At 39.8% G+C, this 19,248-nt stretch overlaps 1 protein-coding gene across 2 annotated transcripts in view; it reads right to left on the reverse strand.

Annotated features, from left to right (window-relative positions):
- Positions 1-2,387: 2,387 nt before the first annotated feature.
- Positions 2,388-19,248, reverse strand: part of RASSF3 (Ras association domain family member 3) — a 74,712-nt gene continuing 57,851 nt past the window's right edge. For both annotated transcript variants that reach the window (XM_033059034.2, XM_033059033.2), the window contains exons 2-5: positions 8,387-8,494; positions 6,771-7,038; positions 5,626-5,741; positions 2,388-5,272 (exon numbers count right to left, since the gene is read on the reverse strand). In XM_033059034.2, the coding sequence (XP_032914925.1) occupies positions 5,123-5,272; positions 5,626-5,741; positions 6,771-7,038; positions 8,387-8,494 (642 nt within the window). In that variant the 3' untranslated portion in view covers positions 2,388-5,122. The remainder of the gene's footprint in view (positions 5,273-5,625; positions 5,742-6,770; positions 7,039-8,386; positions 8,495-19,248) is intronic.

Genomic DNA, 19,248 nt, shown 5'->3' on the forward strand with positions numbered 1-19,248 from the left:
ATGCTGCCCTTTCCAAAAGTTGGAGAGGGAGAGAACAGAAAGTGCAATAAAAAGACAATTTTTAAAAACCTGAGAAAAGCAGGAATAAAACAGCTTGAGAAGCCATTTGCTACTACTGGGTGGCTCAGTGGAGGGTGTTGGGCTGGGTCCCTTTCAGGCCTATGCTTCTACAACTGAAAACATTTCTAATTTCAGCTTGCACAAGAGCAAACAAAGAACACTCCAGAATTACCTCTCACCTGACTAGCACATAACACAAGAAGGTGCTTTTCAGACAAACATGTCCTGGCCTTTGCAGTATTTCCTTGCAAAATACCACAAAACGAGTTCCAGCAGCCAGGCTCGGTGTCTGAAGTGCTTGGCTCAAACTGCTCTGAACCGGGCGTTGCCTGCTCCATACTGCCTACTGCAGCAAACTCTTTCACCCACTCACACATCAAGAGGAAAATAATTCCTCCAGAAAAGGTAAGTCCTCAGTTCACAGCACTAAACCTGTGTTCTAAACAGTAGATCACAGTGTCTCCCCTCTTACCTGGCTTGAATTTTTGCCACGGTCCCCGCTTCTTGACCGAGAGCAGATGTAGCAGATGCATAGCTTTACCCATTTGGAAGTCATCCACTTGCCTTCATCATCAATAGTAAGAGAGTGAACCCTTCAGTTGTCCTGTAAGGATCATCTGCAGCTTTTTATTCACTTGATCCAACTAAGGCAGGAGATGAAGTCTCAAAATGGCACCAAATGAATTACAAAATAGATGTAAGAAACAAGACAGCATTGGACTAGAAAGATAGTTGAAGTAATAGGACTTTATTCCAGAGAAACTAGTTCCAAGGTTTTTTGGTTTTGGCTTTTTCAACAATATGTTAAAACTGGTACTTCAGACTAAGTAAAGGATTCTGTGTAGCTTTCAGGCCCAAACTAAAAGTATACAGACTTTTATTATTTTCTGAAACAAATACAAACACAAAATTGCTGTAATCCTACACAGATTTATTCCTTATTATTCGTCTGAGGTATACTAACAAATCCCTCTTTGGGAATGTATGAATATTGCACTAGTCAGCATTGTTTTGTTCAAATTCATTTATTTTTAGAAGTGTTCCTATTTACCAGTTTTACTGGAGAAACTGTTTCTCCTGCATATGAACTTAAATAGTGCAATTTATATGTTTCTGCAAGATGAAAAGTGTATGAAAATTTTGAAAGTACAGTAATTTCCCAACAAACACAAGCATGGTATTGAACATAAAAATGAAGGAGGAAAACATACCTGAATGGTTCTGGATCAATGGGAGATGGTAAAAAGTGAATGCTGACAAAACTTGTAAGGACTGCAGCTGGGAATCGCCATGCTAGGAACCTGGGAAGGAAAGAAAACCACTCTGTACTCACATGCATGGAGGAGAAGGGCAGAAAGGGAATGGAGTCTGGTGGGGCTTTTTCCAAATGTTAAAAAATTTCAGCGCTAAAAATTCGGCCTGCAGGAAGACAAAGACTGACAATCTGTCAGTCCCTGCCACGGAGAGGAGTAACTCAACTGCTTCCACAGACGGTGCTGCTGTCCTGCTCTGCCTCCACACTGAACTCACTGGTCTCCATATGGATGATTCTGCCCCTGACCAGCCAAAGCACATGAGATTTCTTTTGTTGAGTTGTATTTCTGGTAGTACATAACTGCTCTGCCACAGGCAGAGCCCAGTGACTTGTGTGGTCAGTAGCTTTGCTGACTCCAGTATCTTGAAGGCTTTTATGCATCCCACCGTGGCTGAGTGCTAAAGAATTTGCCATTTGCAGGCCTTACCAAGTGCACACACCAAACTGTGAGGTCTCACATAAACCAGCCTTCAAGGCTCTGGCTGAGCCACTGCCATCTCCTCTGCTGTGGGGCCACGGTGCCCAGGGAAGCGCCACAGAGACCAAAGCAAACAGTTCAGCAGCTCCCTTCTACCAATCCAATCAGGGAGGAATAAACCACTTCTATGAAACACAGAATAAGCAACTGGAAAATAAAACACGGATGTTACTGAAGAAAATCACTAAAAAGCCCTTAAAGATAAAAAGGAGTGAAAAGCTTTTCCTGGGGAGGGAGGGTCAGGGTATCACCTCCAGCCTTGGTGTACTGGCTTCCTTCCTGCAAGGTGTTTTTTAACAGAAAGGAAACCACTCGCCTGTGGGCTGTCCCACCCAGCACCACTGCGCTCTGTGAGCCCCACAACCCTCAGCTCCATTCCCTCCCTCTCTCCCAGGCAAACCTTCATCTGTGCTAAAGTCCAGCTGTGCCTGCCCACAGGACTCATTGCTGCTTTACACAGAAATCCATCTGGCCTCAAAGTGATCACAACACATCATCAGGTAAAGGAAAAACCAAACACATCACATAACCAAGTATTGCCAACTTCAGCTTTAATAGTGGAACCATCACTCTTTTTGCCATTTCAGTAATAACTTTAAGGGGAATAAAAACTTCCCTACAAAAATAAAACTAAACTTGTTAAAATTATAAATAGTTTAAATGTTTGTATTTAAAGACATACATTTTAATGTTTCCCTGCATTCCCCCTCCCTCATCATTTAGTCATTCTGGTACCATCATATAATGACAAGAAAACAGTTTTGCAACAAAAGCTTTGACAGTTCAATTTGATGCTAAAATTAAAAAAAGGTAAAACTGATCAGGCACGACCATTTATTTTAAATTAAAGCTGCTGTAACTGCCAGTGTGTAGAACAAAAAAGAAGAAAATTAACTCCACACACGACATCTTACAATAATTAACTGTGGACTAAGACAAAATTAAAATAAAAGTTTATTTTGGTCCCCCACCCCCTTCCCCTTCACCCCAAATCAAGACTCATAGTGCATATAACACTGATTGAGGTTTTTGGCTAAAGTAAATGCAGATGTGCCTACTTAAAAAGACTGATAGTTTAGTTCAAGTAAAACCAAAATTCACATATTTTTATACTCAACTTTAAAACTCAAACAGTGTTTAAATCTGAGCAACAAATGGTTCAATATTGACAGCAATTATGCAATGATTACATAGCTATGGGCAGAAACATAAATTAAGATGTTAACAGAATACCTACCAACATGCTGCTGCCTTCCTAGAAAAACAAATTGTAACAAAACACAAAAGCATTCCCTGAACCATTATAAAGTGTCTCACTTGAGGATAATGTTACTAACTCACACATGCACTACAATGTTACATGTGAAATTAAAAAAACAAACAAGATATGCCTTAGATATATTTCATAGTTAGTCCTACTCTTAATTTCTCTTAACTCTTTAAAACATTACGATTGTCTCATAAGCTTGCAAATTCTTTTTACCTAAAAAAATTGTGAAGAGTTTTAAAAAGAATCTTACTAAGGAAAGGAAACAAAGGCACAATTACATAAAATTAAGGGAAGAACAGAAGCATCTTGGAGTTTCACACAGTATCCATTAGATGTCACCAAAGTTTTAAAGATTCCTTGGGAATTTAAAAGGAACACATTAAGAACAGAAGGGGGGAAACCCCATCACAACTTCTGCTGCTCCTCAATCCTTACTCCTCCAAACTCCTCCACTCCCCCACCCCCCAGTACATAACTCATTTCCTCTCTGGCATGATAATGACTACAGTATCAGTCACTCACATCTGCCTCATGCTTCCATGCTTCTATTGCACACCCACTTCTTTGGTTTCTTTTGAACATGCTTTTTTTTTTAGATAAATAACTCTGAAAGAACAACAACTATATTCACACTAAAGTAAAAAGTCTTCTTGCTACATTTTTCCTACTTTTAAATCAAGTAAATCAGCAGTCTGCAGAATTTGGTAATCAGTTTTTCAATTAAGAGTTAAAAAACCATAAAGAAAAAACCTTTTGAATTATTAAAAGCAAGAGTTACTAAGCTCAGTCACCAACACAGACAACAAATGTTAACATTCTGCTGGGCTGGAAATGTGAATAAGAAATTTTACTTTCTTTGCTGGACTGAACCTTTAACAAAGAAAGAAGCAGAGGAAGCTATTTCTGATATGGTAATTCAAGATTATCCAGCCTAAAAATGGATCACTGAGCCAGAGGAAAGACCTGACTTACAATAAAGACCAAATGCATCTGTAGTTGTAGCTTATGTCTGCACCCTCACTAGACATGGACTTCTCACAGAGTTATCTGAGACATGGACCACTTTTCAGAATTCAAGTAAAGCAGCGTTTTAGGTTTGCCACACTTTTCAAACCCTGACTATGCCTTTACGGAATCAGCTTCTCCAGAAGGGACCTGTATGTGCAGCTCCATTTCCATTCTTACTTAGCTTTTGCTTCTCGTTCCTTCCCACTATTTCTATTATCTTTATTTCTTTTCCAGTGTGGATTTACGCAGTTAAAAACCATAAAACTTATTCACAATATTATAACATACTAAAACTTTAACCTTGTAGAATTAGTATTTCAACTTTCCTCTGTGTAAATACTATTTTCATTTAAAACCTCCTCTGTCAGCTATTACAGTTCTTCTCCCCCAGCTCTTACCTTCTTTTCAACTTTCTCTTTACCTTCTTCACAAAGACCACTTAAAAGCTTTCCACAAATTTCACAGTACAAACCACAAGATCTCATGAGCTTTCCACCTATAACAGTTCTCTCACAAATTATACAGTAACTATTCAAAAACAGAAAGGTAGTGCAAATCAATTTCATCTCTAAGATAGTGCTCCAACTTGTTCTCGTTCAAATGGCTTTAGTAATATTTTTTTAACCCATCAATTTGCACATCCTTACGTGTAGAGATACCATCCATTCAGCAAAGAAGAAAAATAAAAAGGTATTATTTCATAGCATCCTAGGAAATTGCTTACAGTTTCACAGCTTGCACCAAGATAACTTGGGAAACTCTAGGCACACAGAGGGTTGCAAACTGATGTACAAACATGCAGAATGCCTTACTTGTGGGTGCAAGATGCTAAGATGCATAAGACCTGGCTTACGGAACTAAGTCTACCCCGGCATCACAAAACAGTCTTCCGAATAAAGAAAACTACTCTCTGCTGCTCTTTGTACGTTGGGTTTGGCATGCTCTATTGACATTTGGTAGCACGTTTTCCTGAGTGTCCTTTGGCCCCCTTTTAACCAGGTTTCAACACCCCACGAAGGGCTTCTTCAAGTTTGCCCCTGTAAGCTGCGTAGCGGTTCTTCAAGATCTGCAGTTGGTCATTTTCCTCTTTGTCCAGTATGCGCAAGAAGTTTTGCAGTTCAGGAATGCTAAAAGCTTCCCACTGGAAAGACAAAGAGAGCAAAGAATGGAAAGATGAACAGAAAATTCATAAATCTTTTATATATGCAGTATTTCCAGACACTGTAGGCAATTTCCAAACTGAAATAGTATCAGGCACCTTCCTTGCAAATCTTAGGGCATCTACAAATATTTTACTCTTTTAAATAGTTTTTTCTTCTGCAAGTAAGAACAGGTCAATCTAACCACAAATTAAATGTTTACAAAAGGCACAAAGGAAATTAACGGGAAAAAAGTCTGCTTCCAAAAAGTGAACTGTCTGGCAAGCACAGCTCAAACAGAAGCCCACTCACCCAGGAAGTTACACAAACACTGACCCAGGAGGGTGTGACATACCATGACTTCTCCAGTTTCATGCTCACGTAGAACAAAGCTGAGCATTTCTGTTTTGGGGCCTGCCACCAAGCGCAGGTAGAGGGGATGTTCTCTGTCTGACAGCTTGCATGTATAAACTGCAGGAGAAGGAAACCACAGTAATTATCATCTGTACCAACAATCTTTCAAACACTTGGAATGACTAATGCTAGCTAATGCTAAAAAATTTTGGAAAGATGCATGTGTAGCCAGAATTTACACACTGTCTATCTATCAATCTACATACTAGTTTTGAGCAGTCAGTTTTAGGGAGGAGCTGAGCAGGTGACTGATGGTGACAGTGCAACACTGGATTTGCACAGAAATTAAATGGCCTCCAGCCAACACAGTACATGCAGGGCCGGGGGTGGAAAAAACCCACAAGAAAAAAAATACAACACACAGATCTGCTGCTCTGTCTAAGCATTTATGAGATCAGAGCTGTGTATCACCTTCTCCACTTAAAATTTTCAAAACAAAGTCTAAAAGACAACTATGTCTGCCTGACAGAAACATCTGAACTACTGAAACTCAATGTCCATGGAAGGAAGGTGAATTTTAAGCGCAAGAACACAATATTGGCAAAATGTACCTTTCCCTAAAAAACCCCTTTTCCATCTTCTGGTGTTTCCATCACAACTTAGAAACCCCTAAGAGCAGCCAGTGCCCAGGGACAGCCACGCGCACCAACACATGTGAGCACAACACATGTGCCCATGGCTGTCACCTCGAGTGGTCTGACAGTGCCAGGACCTCATGCATCACAGACACCATGGTTTTTTAAAAACCTGTCCTGTAACTTAATCTCACAACTCTGTAGTGTATAAGGCCAGCCGAAATTTAGGGCCCAGTAAGAGCATAAAATTAAATAAAATGGAGTGCAAAGCACAGAAGATCTGTGTAATGTTTCAGCAGGTGACTTTGTCTTGGATGAATTATCCTGAAATACACCCAGAGTCTTTTACACTCCTATGATGCTACTTTACATAAGGGAAAAAAGACAAGGTAGGAAGACTGTCACCCTCATTTATCTGAGTTCTTCTATCTGGCTTAGTTCAAGTATTACTATAGCACAATTCCCTCCCCAAACCCTTCCACTACCAAAATGCCACAAGCTCAGCTTATACCTTGATCTTCCTTGTGACAGCGTTTATAAAGTGCAAACTTCGCAGGGTTGTCAGCCACAAAGAACTTCTTGAGCAAGGCCTCGATAACTTCCCGAACAGTGTTGGTGCTGCTGATGTGAAGGGTGTTCACACAGCCATCAGGCAGGTAAAAAGCAGTTTCCTGACTGCTGGGAGCACACCTCCCCTGGCTCTGGGAGGACTGCACAGCGATGGGTCTGCATAGTTCCATCTGGACTTTGATGAAGCCAGTGTAAATCCCATTTGCATTCTGCAAAGAAGGAATGGCCTGAACTGTTAAAATCATTAGCAATGACCAGCTCTGACACAGCAGTGGAGCAGGCACATGAAAATGCTCACAGTGAACACTATTTAAATACCACTGCAATACATGACATCTTTGAGGAAAGGTATTGTTTTGGTAATTCAGTAATAATTTGGTAATAATTTGATGATTACCTCATCAAACAAAAGCTACAACATACCAGAGATAAGTTTTCACTTCAAAAGAGAACTATGAAGTGAAAATAACTAACACTCATCTTTAGTAACAGATTTAATGCAGAAATACAGAAGTTATCTCCCAAATTTTAGCTTTGTCAACTTAGTCTGAGGCATTTAGATGGTCAAATCATGTTGAAAAAAACCCCAACAAATCAACCAGAAAAAAAAAAATCAACAATAACAAAAAAACCCCAGGTAAAACCCCAGAATAAATGCCAATCCAGTTAATATCTGAAACTCTTTTTTCAGTTGCTGCTGAAAGACAAAAGAGCAAAGCAAAACAAACCCTACTGAGCTAGAAAACTTTTGACAATCTGGTTAGGCATAGTAAGTCCTGATTAACATGCAAACACATAACAAAGATCTTTTTAGTACACAGTCATACTTACATGGTTTAGGATACAATGGAATTTCAAAATTTCCATATACACCCACATGAATATGTCATGTATTAGAAAATCTGGATAGCATAAAATCTGGACAGCATATCTGCTAAGCAGATAGATGTTAATTTTGTTAGTATGGTCTTGAGTAGACTGAACTGACTATTAGACCTGGTTCACAATCCTTGGAAATTAGAAGTCTTATGTATTTCAGTTTGTATTTGCTTTATTTTTGGGGGGAAGAAAGTGTCTTCATGCTGAAAACCTGTATGGCTTCTCTGAAAATTAAGATTCCTGTAATAAATATTGCATGTTTTTAGCTTTTATCACTGCTTGAGCATCCTTATCAAAGAGCTCTGACAAAAATTATCTGCAGAAATGAGAAAAATATACCTTCATTTTTATTATGAGCATTTTCAGAATTTGTCAGAAAACTGACAAATTTGCACCTTAGTGTCAGCTGACAGTTTACCTTAAACATATTTCAAATTGCATCAGTTTGTTTTAAAAACACTCTGGTTTGACCTATGTAAAAAAGTTACAGGGATAAAAAGCATTTCAGACATGAGATAGATTTAATTTGCCAATCTAAGGAAAAGTCTCTTAGAAAATCATTAAAACAGAGACAGTTGCATATGTAAGATGCTGAGAATAAAACTATTCACAATGCACTACAAAGTTACAACTCAGCTGCTCACATTAAAAATTACAGGAATTCTATGTAAAACTTACCAAGGTCATCTTTAATTTATCAGTGACAGATGAATTATAGCTTTGTATCTTCTCTTTAACTTCTTCTTTACTGAGATAAACATGAGGTTCTCTCTCCTTCTCAACATCCTTCAAAAACAAGACAGCAGTTTTAAAACACAAAATCTTTATGATTCTGGATACAAACATTCTTAGCACAAATGTTAATTATTCCATAGAGGCTCAACATAACAGTAATTAACTGTGCAGCAACAGAAAGTTACTAACACATTAAGCAAATCCAACTGAAGGGAGATGGTTTAATCAACACACCCAAAGACACCTGTGGGCCTTCTGTTGCCAACTCTTTTCTCCTTCAAATGTTTTGCAGCAGTATGCAAAACAGCTCAGCTCATTTTATGGCTTGATTTCCTCACGTCAGTGCCATGCCATCCTGTTAAGAACACTTAAAATTTTTCATATTAAAATATTACTTGGGGCACAAATAGGTGTTTCTGAACAAATGAGGAGTACATCTGAAAAGAGCAGCACGTCCTAACAAGTAACCCCAACAATCCCAGCACGTGCCAACACGACAGCATCCCTGCATTCCAAAGTGACAGACAGGATGTTGCATACAGGGTCACTGCCTACTACACAAACCATCAGAATTAACTTTCAAGACACATAATGTTACACCAATTGCATGTGTTTTCCACGGGGAAGGCTCTATTAAGATTTTTCAACTATTGCTTTTACGAGGTTGCTATGGATTTCACGTGCGGCAGTAAAAGAAGACCCTGGAATTGGATTTTTTCCAAACAAACATTTGTTCCCAATCTGTATTCCCGCAGCAAACCAGTGTTATAAATACACTCCAGTTTCTACTACTAGCACAAATGCCATATATAGTATGAAAGAGTTTCAGCTCTCAGCTTTGATGATTTAAGGCTTCAATGAGAAAAGGGAGAAGCTTTGAAGAACCTCAATGCTTTCAGAGAACACCTGAACACACACTCACCCTACAGACAAACCAAGTCACACTTCCACCATCTGTCCTCACAAACACATTCCAGTGTAGTGTATCCTGAGAAAGGGCTTCCCTGACTTCAGTGGCCTGTCCCAGTATTGGACTCCACTCAGCACACATCTCTGCAGGCACTTCAGTTTGCCAGACACAACTCCAAAGATGAACACATCTGCTGTGGCATTGTAAGGTTCCACTTGCCAGAAGGAATCCGCTGAACTTTTTCTATCTCCTAATTTAAAATCAAATATTTTTAGCTCTTTTAGGCTTAGTTTTGTTTTTCCTATATGGCACTTCACTAAATGACATGCTGGAGCAGACCTTTTTTCCCATAGCTATAAAAAGAAAGGTGTGGTCTGAATGGTGAACTTGAAGTCAGAAACCTTGAATTTTGATCTGGGCTCAGATACTGATTTCCTGCATAACACTGAGAACATATCTTTATTTCAAGATCAGGGAACTGAGGCAAAAAAGGAACCCCAGTGAAAGACAACTCTGCCATTAGCTCCTTAAGCACAATTCTAAGACTGTGTAGCATTTTGCACAGTTGCCAGACCCCCACCTACTATATTACAAATATCAGATTACTGAACATTTTCAGTATTCAAGTCTCTATTCTCCCTAGAGAAATGAAGCCTTCTTGCCCTTCTTTTTTTCATCTTCCCTTTCCCCCAAAACTGCCCCTCAAATAATAAAGACACAGCTTCATTTAAACTGCCCACTTCATCTCCCCAAAGGCTCTTTCAGTTTTGTAGTGTTCTATCTGGAGGCAAACAAAATAGGCACAAAGGAAAAAAGTGGATACTACAGGGACAGAAAACAGTCTGCAGGCCTCCATCTGGCATCTATATAACACATTTCAAGAACCCAAGCTTTAATTTGCAACCTTCCCTGTCAGTGTAAGTGCAGACAAGTTCCTTCACATGGATACCAACCAAGACTCACCCCAAAGACAAGCGTATTGTGGAATTCATACCTCTCCAATCTACTAATAATATTGATACTGAAATTCCAATGCTGGACACCTCAGCTTTAATGCTTATTATTAATTCACTTCCAATTGTTCAAGCAGGTACTTACCCTGTTGGAGCTGTCTGTCACCATGATTACTGAAGTCACCCACAACATCCACTTTTATTAAGCAAAAAGACTAACTAGGAAAGAGGAAAAAAACCTCACCTTTCCTATGTTGAAACATCAACCTTTGTTTAAGAAAAAACAATAAACAATCAAACAGTCACTCCACATTAACTTCTGTGCACCTCAAGGTTCAATTCCACAAAAAACAAGAAGAACCTACTGCCTTTAATTGGCAGTGGCACAGGGTAAAGGTCACAGCTAGGAAATTATCTGCTTGCATTATTAAGAAGAATATTAAAAAGACAAGGGAAAAAACCTTGGTGAATTAGTAAGTATGAAGAGACAGCAAGAAACTTTCTCCTATTTTCACACAGAAGAGTATTCATACACATTTCTGTTCTCCCAAAATGACAGAAATTTGATCTGGTTAGAAAAGACCCCATGAGATCATTCTAGCCCTGGGGATTGCCACAGAAACAGGCATGACAAACAAAATCCAAGCACACATTGATGCCCAGCACCCAAAACAGCTGATTTCCCACAGACTTGTCCTGGTGATGCCCCTGGATTCAGCCCTCCCAGGTGCAGCTCCACGACAGAGCTGTGGGCCACAAGGCATCAATGGGGCCATGTGATGAGTTAGCCATGATTCCATACTTGAACACACCACAGGAATTTCTGCCTTCTTGCACTAGCACTAGAGGCTGGACAATTTTGGCAAAGCTTGATTAAGCCCACAAAAAACACATCTGTGTGTTTACACTGAAGCAGGGATTACCTCTTTCTGTAGTGAGCGTTCTGCCAAAAAAGTACCTCTAACTCATTTTCTGAACAACCAAAGCCTGTGCCTCAATTAATTTCAACAGCATGTAGTTCATAGTAAATCTCTGAACTGAATACAAAGAGGACTAATGGGATTAAAACAAATAAATCGACCCAAAATCATTCAATAAAAATACTATTCATAATCTGCAGAAATGCTTTTACTTCAGTCATCATTTTCACCCTACTCCTCCATCTTTCACCATCAAGACCACAGGCAGTGAAAAGTGAAGATGTGTCCCAGGAGAGGAAATAACTTGATGCCCCTGGAAACCTAAGACCAAGATCCTCATGAATTAATCTGGTGATACCATCCTGCACCCAAACAAAAGGCTCGAACACTCCAACTACTCATTCATCAGGGTACAACTTCAACCAAGCAAACAAAATCTCCTCACTAGCTACACACCAGGACTCACAGAAAATCACATTGCTGTCACACAAACTGCAGACACAGTAAATCCCACATGACTGCTGCCAACAGAAAGCCAACAAAGGAACAGCTCACTGGGTTTATTATGAACTAGAAAGCCTCAGCCCACCATGATTCACTGGGTCAGCCGCTCTCACTGAGTGCCATTAAGCAGAACACACAGATTTGAGGCACCTGTGTCTTTTAATTTTCCTAATTATATTTAGCTAACATGCAAAGAGAAACTAACACATTCTATAGGGTTTTTTTTCCCTCCAACTTTCCTGGGGCTGAGTTGCTCTCAGTATACATTGGCACCTAAATTTTGCCATACAGCTTTCCAGACACATTAGAAGTTAAAATAAATAAGTCTTCTTTGACTGGTATACTCAGGTGGTTGAGGATGACTTGACAAATTCATTTCCCACAGGAAATAGCAGGTCCTTTATAACAGGACCCACTAAAAGAAAAGCTGTCCCTTGCTAATTCTGCTTCTGTCTAGCAGATCAAATTCTACTTTGTTATTTCAGTAGGTAAATTTATTACCTGTGAAGACCCTGAGTCATCCAATACAACAGCAGTACTTCATTCATCTCTACCATGCTTTACAATGTGCTTCTGACATCTTGATCTTGAAATGGCCACCAAGTGGTTGAAGCCACACCTGCTCAGAGAAAGCAATTGCTCCAAAGTCAGCTGTTCCAAACAAAGGAAGCAAGAGCATTTTGGAGATGAGATTGGACACAGCTTCTCAAAGCCAGGGCACTGCTGAGGCACAAGGGGAGCAGGATTCATCTCCTGGCTGATTCAGATGCAGCTGACTCATCTCTGACTCCCTACAAGACGCCCAGCACACACCTCACAAAGGCTTTATGTGGAGAATTGGGAAACTGCCTTTCTTCAAAAGTCAGGCCTAGTGATGAGTTTCCTAACCACAGACCCTTGCATATGTCACAGCAACAGAGTGAAGTATGAGCACAACCAGCAGAGTGGTTCACACTGTGTCTTCTTCCATCAGCCATGATCGAGATGTTGCCAGGCTTAACAACATTACCTCTGGGTGCAAGCGTTCAAAAAACAAACTTTCTCTGCAAAACAATGCACAAACATTTTCATGCTATTTTGTAAAAATTAAATAAAATATATAGAATAAAACCTGAGCTAGGTTCTCTTCCATCACTTACCCAAATTATATTCTCAGTAATGCCTGCCACATCAGCACCCCTTTCTCCTCCTAGCTCAATTAAGTGTTTTCCTCATCAAAGTTTCTGGTCTCCTTCCATTCCCTGATGCTAATGTGATCCGCTACTTCCTCAGATTAGCACAGATGGAAAAGACAAAACCTAGTCTCAAGGAGACAGTTGAATACGTCAGAACTCACACAGATTATATGTTTGAGTCTAAACCACTAATTTTCTAGTCTAAGCTACTAATTTTTAAGAAAATCATTCTGTCCTTCACAACACTTGCAGTGCACACCATTGGAAGCCATTTGTATTAAAGCCATTTCTCACGTCAACCAAAGCAGCATTTCATTCTCAAACAAAATTCCTAAGCAACAGCTGCCAGTGTAAGAGGGAAATGAGGCAAGTGCTTTCATTTTCCCATGAGGAATAGCTGGTCTTTCATTAGAGCTCATGATGCAATGCCCCTTCACAGTAGAGCTTCCTCACAAGAAAAGGAGCAGAAAATGTTTTTTCTTTATCGCCTGCACCCCCCATGCTCATCTCATTTATTGTAGCACAGATGTTTAGAGAAGCAGCACTCTCTTTGTAACATTTCTTCTGAGTGCAAAGACCTAGCTCAGCATGAATCCTCAAGAAACACAACTAAAACTGCACAAATTACAATTAAAGTGAACTACAAATCAAGTTGTGGTCCCAAAAAGGAAGAATCACATCACGTCAGGGGCTTTATGGAAGTAAAAGTCTCATGGTTGCTGCCAAACTCTAGTCCTGCATACAGTAAGAAAGCACAATAAACTCAACAACTACAGGCTGCTATGGGATGAGGCTGAGACAAAGAAAGAAAACTCCAAAACCATGAAGCCTGCATCCTCAGGATCCCTGCCTTGAGCCAAATGCCTGGCTTCCGCAAACCGCTACTGCAGCCTTCTATTTATGGAGAGATACAAGGTGGTCTGTCTCTTCTATCCAACCTGCTACATTCACAAAACTTCAAGAAATTAGCATCTCTTGAAGAATGAGGAACCAAGCTCCTCCTAATATTTCAGCTTGAAAGACAGAGGAAAATACAATGGACAAAAGGTTAAATGTATCCTAGGAACATATATAAAGCATTTTTATGAGAAATCTGAAGAACCAAAGACCTGTGGGAACTCAAGCAATCTTCTAAGACACATCAGTCTCTATCTCAGTTCTCATGTTTCACATTAATCCCACACATACAGCGACCATGATTCAGTCAGATGAATGAAGATGTCATGATCTTGCTGTAAATTGTGGCCAGAAATAATTTTTGAAATAAAACACTGAGGGTTTGAAAATGAGAAATACAGCCTAATCTGTGTTAAAAAAAAGTCTACTTTACTCATAAAAATTACATCTAGTGCATCCTACTTGCATTACCTTTGCATGAAAGAAAGGATTTAACTAACAGTGCTACCATACAACAAAAAAAGCCCAGCAGAGCATACAGAAAACAAAATAAAGGGAATTCTGATCTCAGTTGTTACTCCCTCTACAAGCAAGAACACTCTTTGCTACAGTCTGCCAGCACTCCTACAGGAGAGAAAGAAACTGAAACCTTGCAGTTAATTCTCCCTCATCCTAACTCTCCTGAGAGCAGAGCAGTTTTCCCAGTGACAGTAATTTCTCCTTCTATCCTGGGGCAAGCCTGAACTCCAGATATGTGCTCATGACCTTAATCTGAAACCCTGAAACTCACCAAGCAGAGACACCAGTAGGCAAAAAGGTGTGAAGAAGACCCAGCTAGGGGCAGGTTGGCCAGGAAGAAACATAAACATCGCAGTATCTCCAAGCATTGACCTTATCATATAGCTGAATCTTGGTATGTTTGCATCCTCCTGAACAAGGTGAGGTTGTTCTCTGGGTCAGGGAAAGAGGAATTTTTCTGGCAGGATGGATGTGTGCAGAATAATCTCTGTATCTTCCTGTAATACTTTTTGCTTTCTGCAGTCAGGGAGATCCAATTCTCACAGTGGCACACAGGGCAAGAAAGTAGTCTCATTTTTAGGAAAAGATTTTTGCTTTTCTAAGCAGGCTTGTCTGACCTGAGTCTGCAACAATAATCCTGACAGCCAGAGAGTTCAAGAACAGCCCACAGCATGTCCTCCTGACAGAGCAGGAGAAGTGGCACCCTCCCAGGTCAGGTGTACAGGGCACCCAGCCTGATATCCTGCCTTCGACAGCAGCAAAAACAAAGGCTATTTCCAGCAAGCATGTGAGCCTTTTCTGCAGCCTCTCTGCTGGCATCCACAAGTGTGGAAGCAGGAATTCAGAGGGCACCTCCCTTCCGAGTCTGTTCAGTGTCCATTTATGGGCCTGGTGCCTATGCACGCACATAAGCCCTTTCTGAACCTGCCAACACTGCTTGTCTCTACACCTCCTGTGGCAGCAAGTTCCACAAATTCATGACTGCAGTGTGAAGAGGTACTGCCATCTGCTTTAAGCTGATCTTCTATTAAGATAGAAAATCACTTCTGTTAAAAACATTGAGTGCCCTTTAATCCTAATATGGCAGGACTGGTGAACCCAAGTTTTACATTCAGCTTAACTATCACCTTTGTGACTTTGTAAACCCCACTCACACATACTTTCTTTTTCCCTTCTCCAAAGAGAGGAGCCTTGAACTCCTTAGTCTTTCCTAAGGTAGTTGCTCCATCCTCTCAATCATTTTACACCAGGGTGACTAACCACAAAAATGGCATGTGGGGACCAGACCTGCATCAGACCTTGTGAAATAGGTGCACCAAAGCTTAGATGCTCTTTGTTTATGAATCTGTATGCCACAGGTCTATGAAAAATCTTTAATCCATGATGCAATGTGGTCTCCCTTCCACAGTGGTTAAAGAAATCCCCATGCAACAGCACAGTTTATAATTTTATTTTTTATCATAATTTTACAAGGTACAGGCATTACAGTTAATAAATACTTGTTACTTTCTGACTATTTTCAGTTTTTACCAAGTATCGCCATGTATTTTGGCATGTTAATGAAAGCAATGAATGAAAAAGTAAAACATTATGGCTCCGTCTGCCCCCTCTGATGTAAACACTCAAATGTTTATATGGTGAATGTTTTTAAGTAGCAGAGAAACAAAAGAAAAGTTGTAACTTCCCTTTATTCCTTTTAACAAATTATTTTCCTTCAGAGGCAATATAAACACAGTTCATAATGAGGCATTGTGAAAGGAAGGCTAGAAAATGGAATATATTTGTTGGTGACATTAACACTGCTGCTCAAGTTTCATTTAAGTTCATCATGACCTCACCTCTAAAAACCCCTAGTTACAAACCCTGTCGTACCCTACATGGTTGTACTTTAACTACTGGCATGCAACCCAGATTCAAAAAAGCAGTCATCTGTTTAAAGTGAAAACCAACTGTACAAATAATAGCAACTCAGGCTTAGCATTAGATTTTGTCCCTAAAGACAGAACAGATTTTACACAGATTTGTACATTTTCCCTCTCCATATTATGACATGTTTTTAAAGAAATACATTACATTATTTAAATAGCATTAAATAACATTAACAAAGCTGTTTCTGTTTTGCAAATTTCAGTAAAACTAGATGTAAGAAATATCACAGACAGTAAATCATCTCCTTCAGGTCTCCTCTTCAGAAAGTGTTTTAACTGCTGGCTATTTAAGCACCTAAGGTGTTTAATGAACTAAAATGGATTACCAGCCTCTGTGACCTGTACAACAAAATCAAGCTTTTAAAACACCATTAGGAAACAAGCTTACACAGGATACTGTATTGAAAACTACTTAGTGTATCTTGAAGGTTAAGTATGGTCTGAAGTCCAGGGTGCTAATGCAAGTAGAGATCAAACAGCTAAGTAACATTAGGGCTCTGGGTTATTACACCACGGAATTTGCATACGACACTACAATGCAAGAATCCAACATGTTCCATCCAACAGAAGGTAGGAAGAGGTTGTTTACAGTGACAACCTTCCAGGTCTTCAAACGCAACTATCTACATTTTAATTGAAAACTGACACTGGAAACCAACCAGCCATTCCTGGGAAAGTGAGCCCCAAGCCAGACCAAGGCATAGTCCTCTGCCTGTGCTACTGCCAGCACTTTCCAGTCTGCAGCAAACTCAGCTGTGGGCCTTGTCTCAGCAGAAGTTGGGTGATGTGCCAGCTTTTGCCAAGTGTGTCAAACACCATTTTATCTTCAGAGCAACATTCCCTTCCTGGGTTTGGTTGGGTACTTCTAAGATTGTGTCACCAAATTACTTTTAAAACCTTCTGACAAAACCTGCCTGTACTGAGAAGAGACAACAACTTGATAACCAGGCCAAGCCTTAGGGCTGGTATGAGACAGAAATGGTGAGCCTGAACATGACCACAACAGTCCCACCAACCCAGAAATTTTTGTTTGAATTTGTTCCACTTAAAACAAAATACACAAACCTCAAAAATGCACACTAACAATTCTCATATAGGAAAACCACACATTGGCTCTTCAGATATAGAACACGCCTGACAGTTTTCCCTTATCAAAGGGAAAAAGTGCAAAAATGTTCAGAAAGATGAACTGCCTTCTCAAAGAAATGCCAGGGTCATGGGGAGGATGTAATACTTTGAAGAACACACAGTTCTTCACATTCAAAAAGTTACTGTCTTTATCTAACTGGTGCTGATCTCACATTTGAAACATTTCTGAAGGGAAAATGCCCTCCTCTATCACACCTGCATCTCAAGCCCCCACAAAATTAAGGAAGTACAACTATCTATTTTTCAAATGAAGTCTGCTTTTGATAGGCCTCAAAAGCGTGTAACATTAACCTTGGTAGGCTGGGAGAATGCTCAAACATGTAAGCAATCACTGGTATCACAACCTCTAAGCCAAAGTAGCAGAAGTATCTTCTTAGTATGTTAAATATGATCACGATAAAACCACCACATGCATTTACAGCCAACTTATGTCACTGCTGCTTTATACATACAAAACACAGAGTTAAAAACTAACTCCATCCAGAATCTAATAAAGTTTACACTGACTGTAGCTCTACTTCAAAACAAGCTAGGTTTTCATTAAATAAGTCCATAGGAAATATTTTTACAACAACACTACCTCTCTCACTGCAATTTTTGCAATTAAATCTCAACACAGCTTCCACAGAAATATTAAAAACCAGTCTCTTCAAAGAGTCATCCAAATTAGGTATTTATTTCACAGTGCAGACAAAAGGATGCACCCCTGCAGCCTGGCCCGCATGAAAAACATCCTCCTCCCTTCACACTCCAGAAAACTTATACCACCTGGCACATTTCATTAACAATTAAAACTGGAATGATTGTACCCTTCTCTACAGCCTTTTAATTACCACATTTTATTAAAAATTAGAAAGCATCCAAAAGACATTTCTGAAGCAGCACACTATAATCATCAGCTTTACCTACTACTGCCTGAACTGATTTGGCATAGCTTCAAGAAAGAGAAATGGATGGGGGCAAACTAGGTGACTATGTACTACTGTAGTGTAAACTTACATTGACCTTAATGATAGGATTTACCTCTATTTTGTATCTCCAGCCTTAACAGGTCAAATGTTGAAAAATAAAAATAACAATCCCTTAGGCAATTATCTCAAGGCTGCAGCTAACAGGAACTTTTCAGTTTCTTTCTCCACCTTCAATCAATTTGACTGGAATTCCCGTTTGAACTTATCAAGACTTCAGAGCTCAGATTTGATTTGTGTTTCAGTAAGAAGGAAAATAAAAGGCCTGAACCACTCTTGGACTCTTTGCTGTAACTACTCAGCTTAAGTTATTCCTCTCATCTTGTGGATGAGGGATGCAGTAGAGCATTCACAGCCTAGCTGAGAACAAACTGGTACATGCAGCTGGCTGCTGGACCTCAGCCATCCAGCCCCGTGCCACCACCCACTAAAGCCAATGTCCTAGTGACCTCAAGGTCACACTGGTAAGACGGTACTCAATCCTCAGATCTCTGCATTGTGAGGAAATCAACAGAGTCAGACAGATTATGCTTTGAATAAACTCATCAGCATGGTAATGATTACCTGCTTCTCAGGGGTTTCAAGCTCTTGCTTTTCTACCACCTGGATTTTATCTATCACACGTATTTAAGGCAATCAAGCAGTTCAGCTGCAAGCAGAGTGAGACTGATAAAAGGACAAGTTTCTGCAAAACTCCTACATTCCCTAAAAAGACAGAACATACTTTTAGCATTGACACCAACTTGTGTTTCAACTCCTTTTGCAAAAATACACTTGTTGCCCAGTTTCAGAATGAATTTGTTTTCCAGAATACACACACACAACACATTAATTTCTTTCAAATTAATTTAGGTGCCTCCAATGCTGAGACAGTTTAAAAGA

The sequence above is a fragment of the Catharus ustulatus genome, chromosome 4, assembly GCF_009819885.2.
Source record: "Catharus ustulatus isolate bCatUst1 chromosome 4, bCatUst1.pri.v2, whole genome shotgun sequence".
Lineage (NCBI taxonomy): Eukaryota > Metazoa > Chordata > Aves > Passeriformes > Turdidae > Catharus > Catharus ustulatus.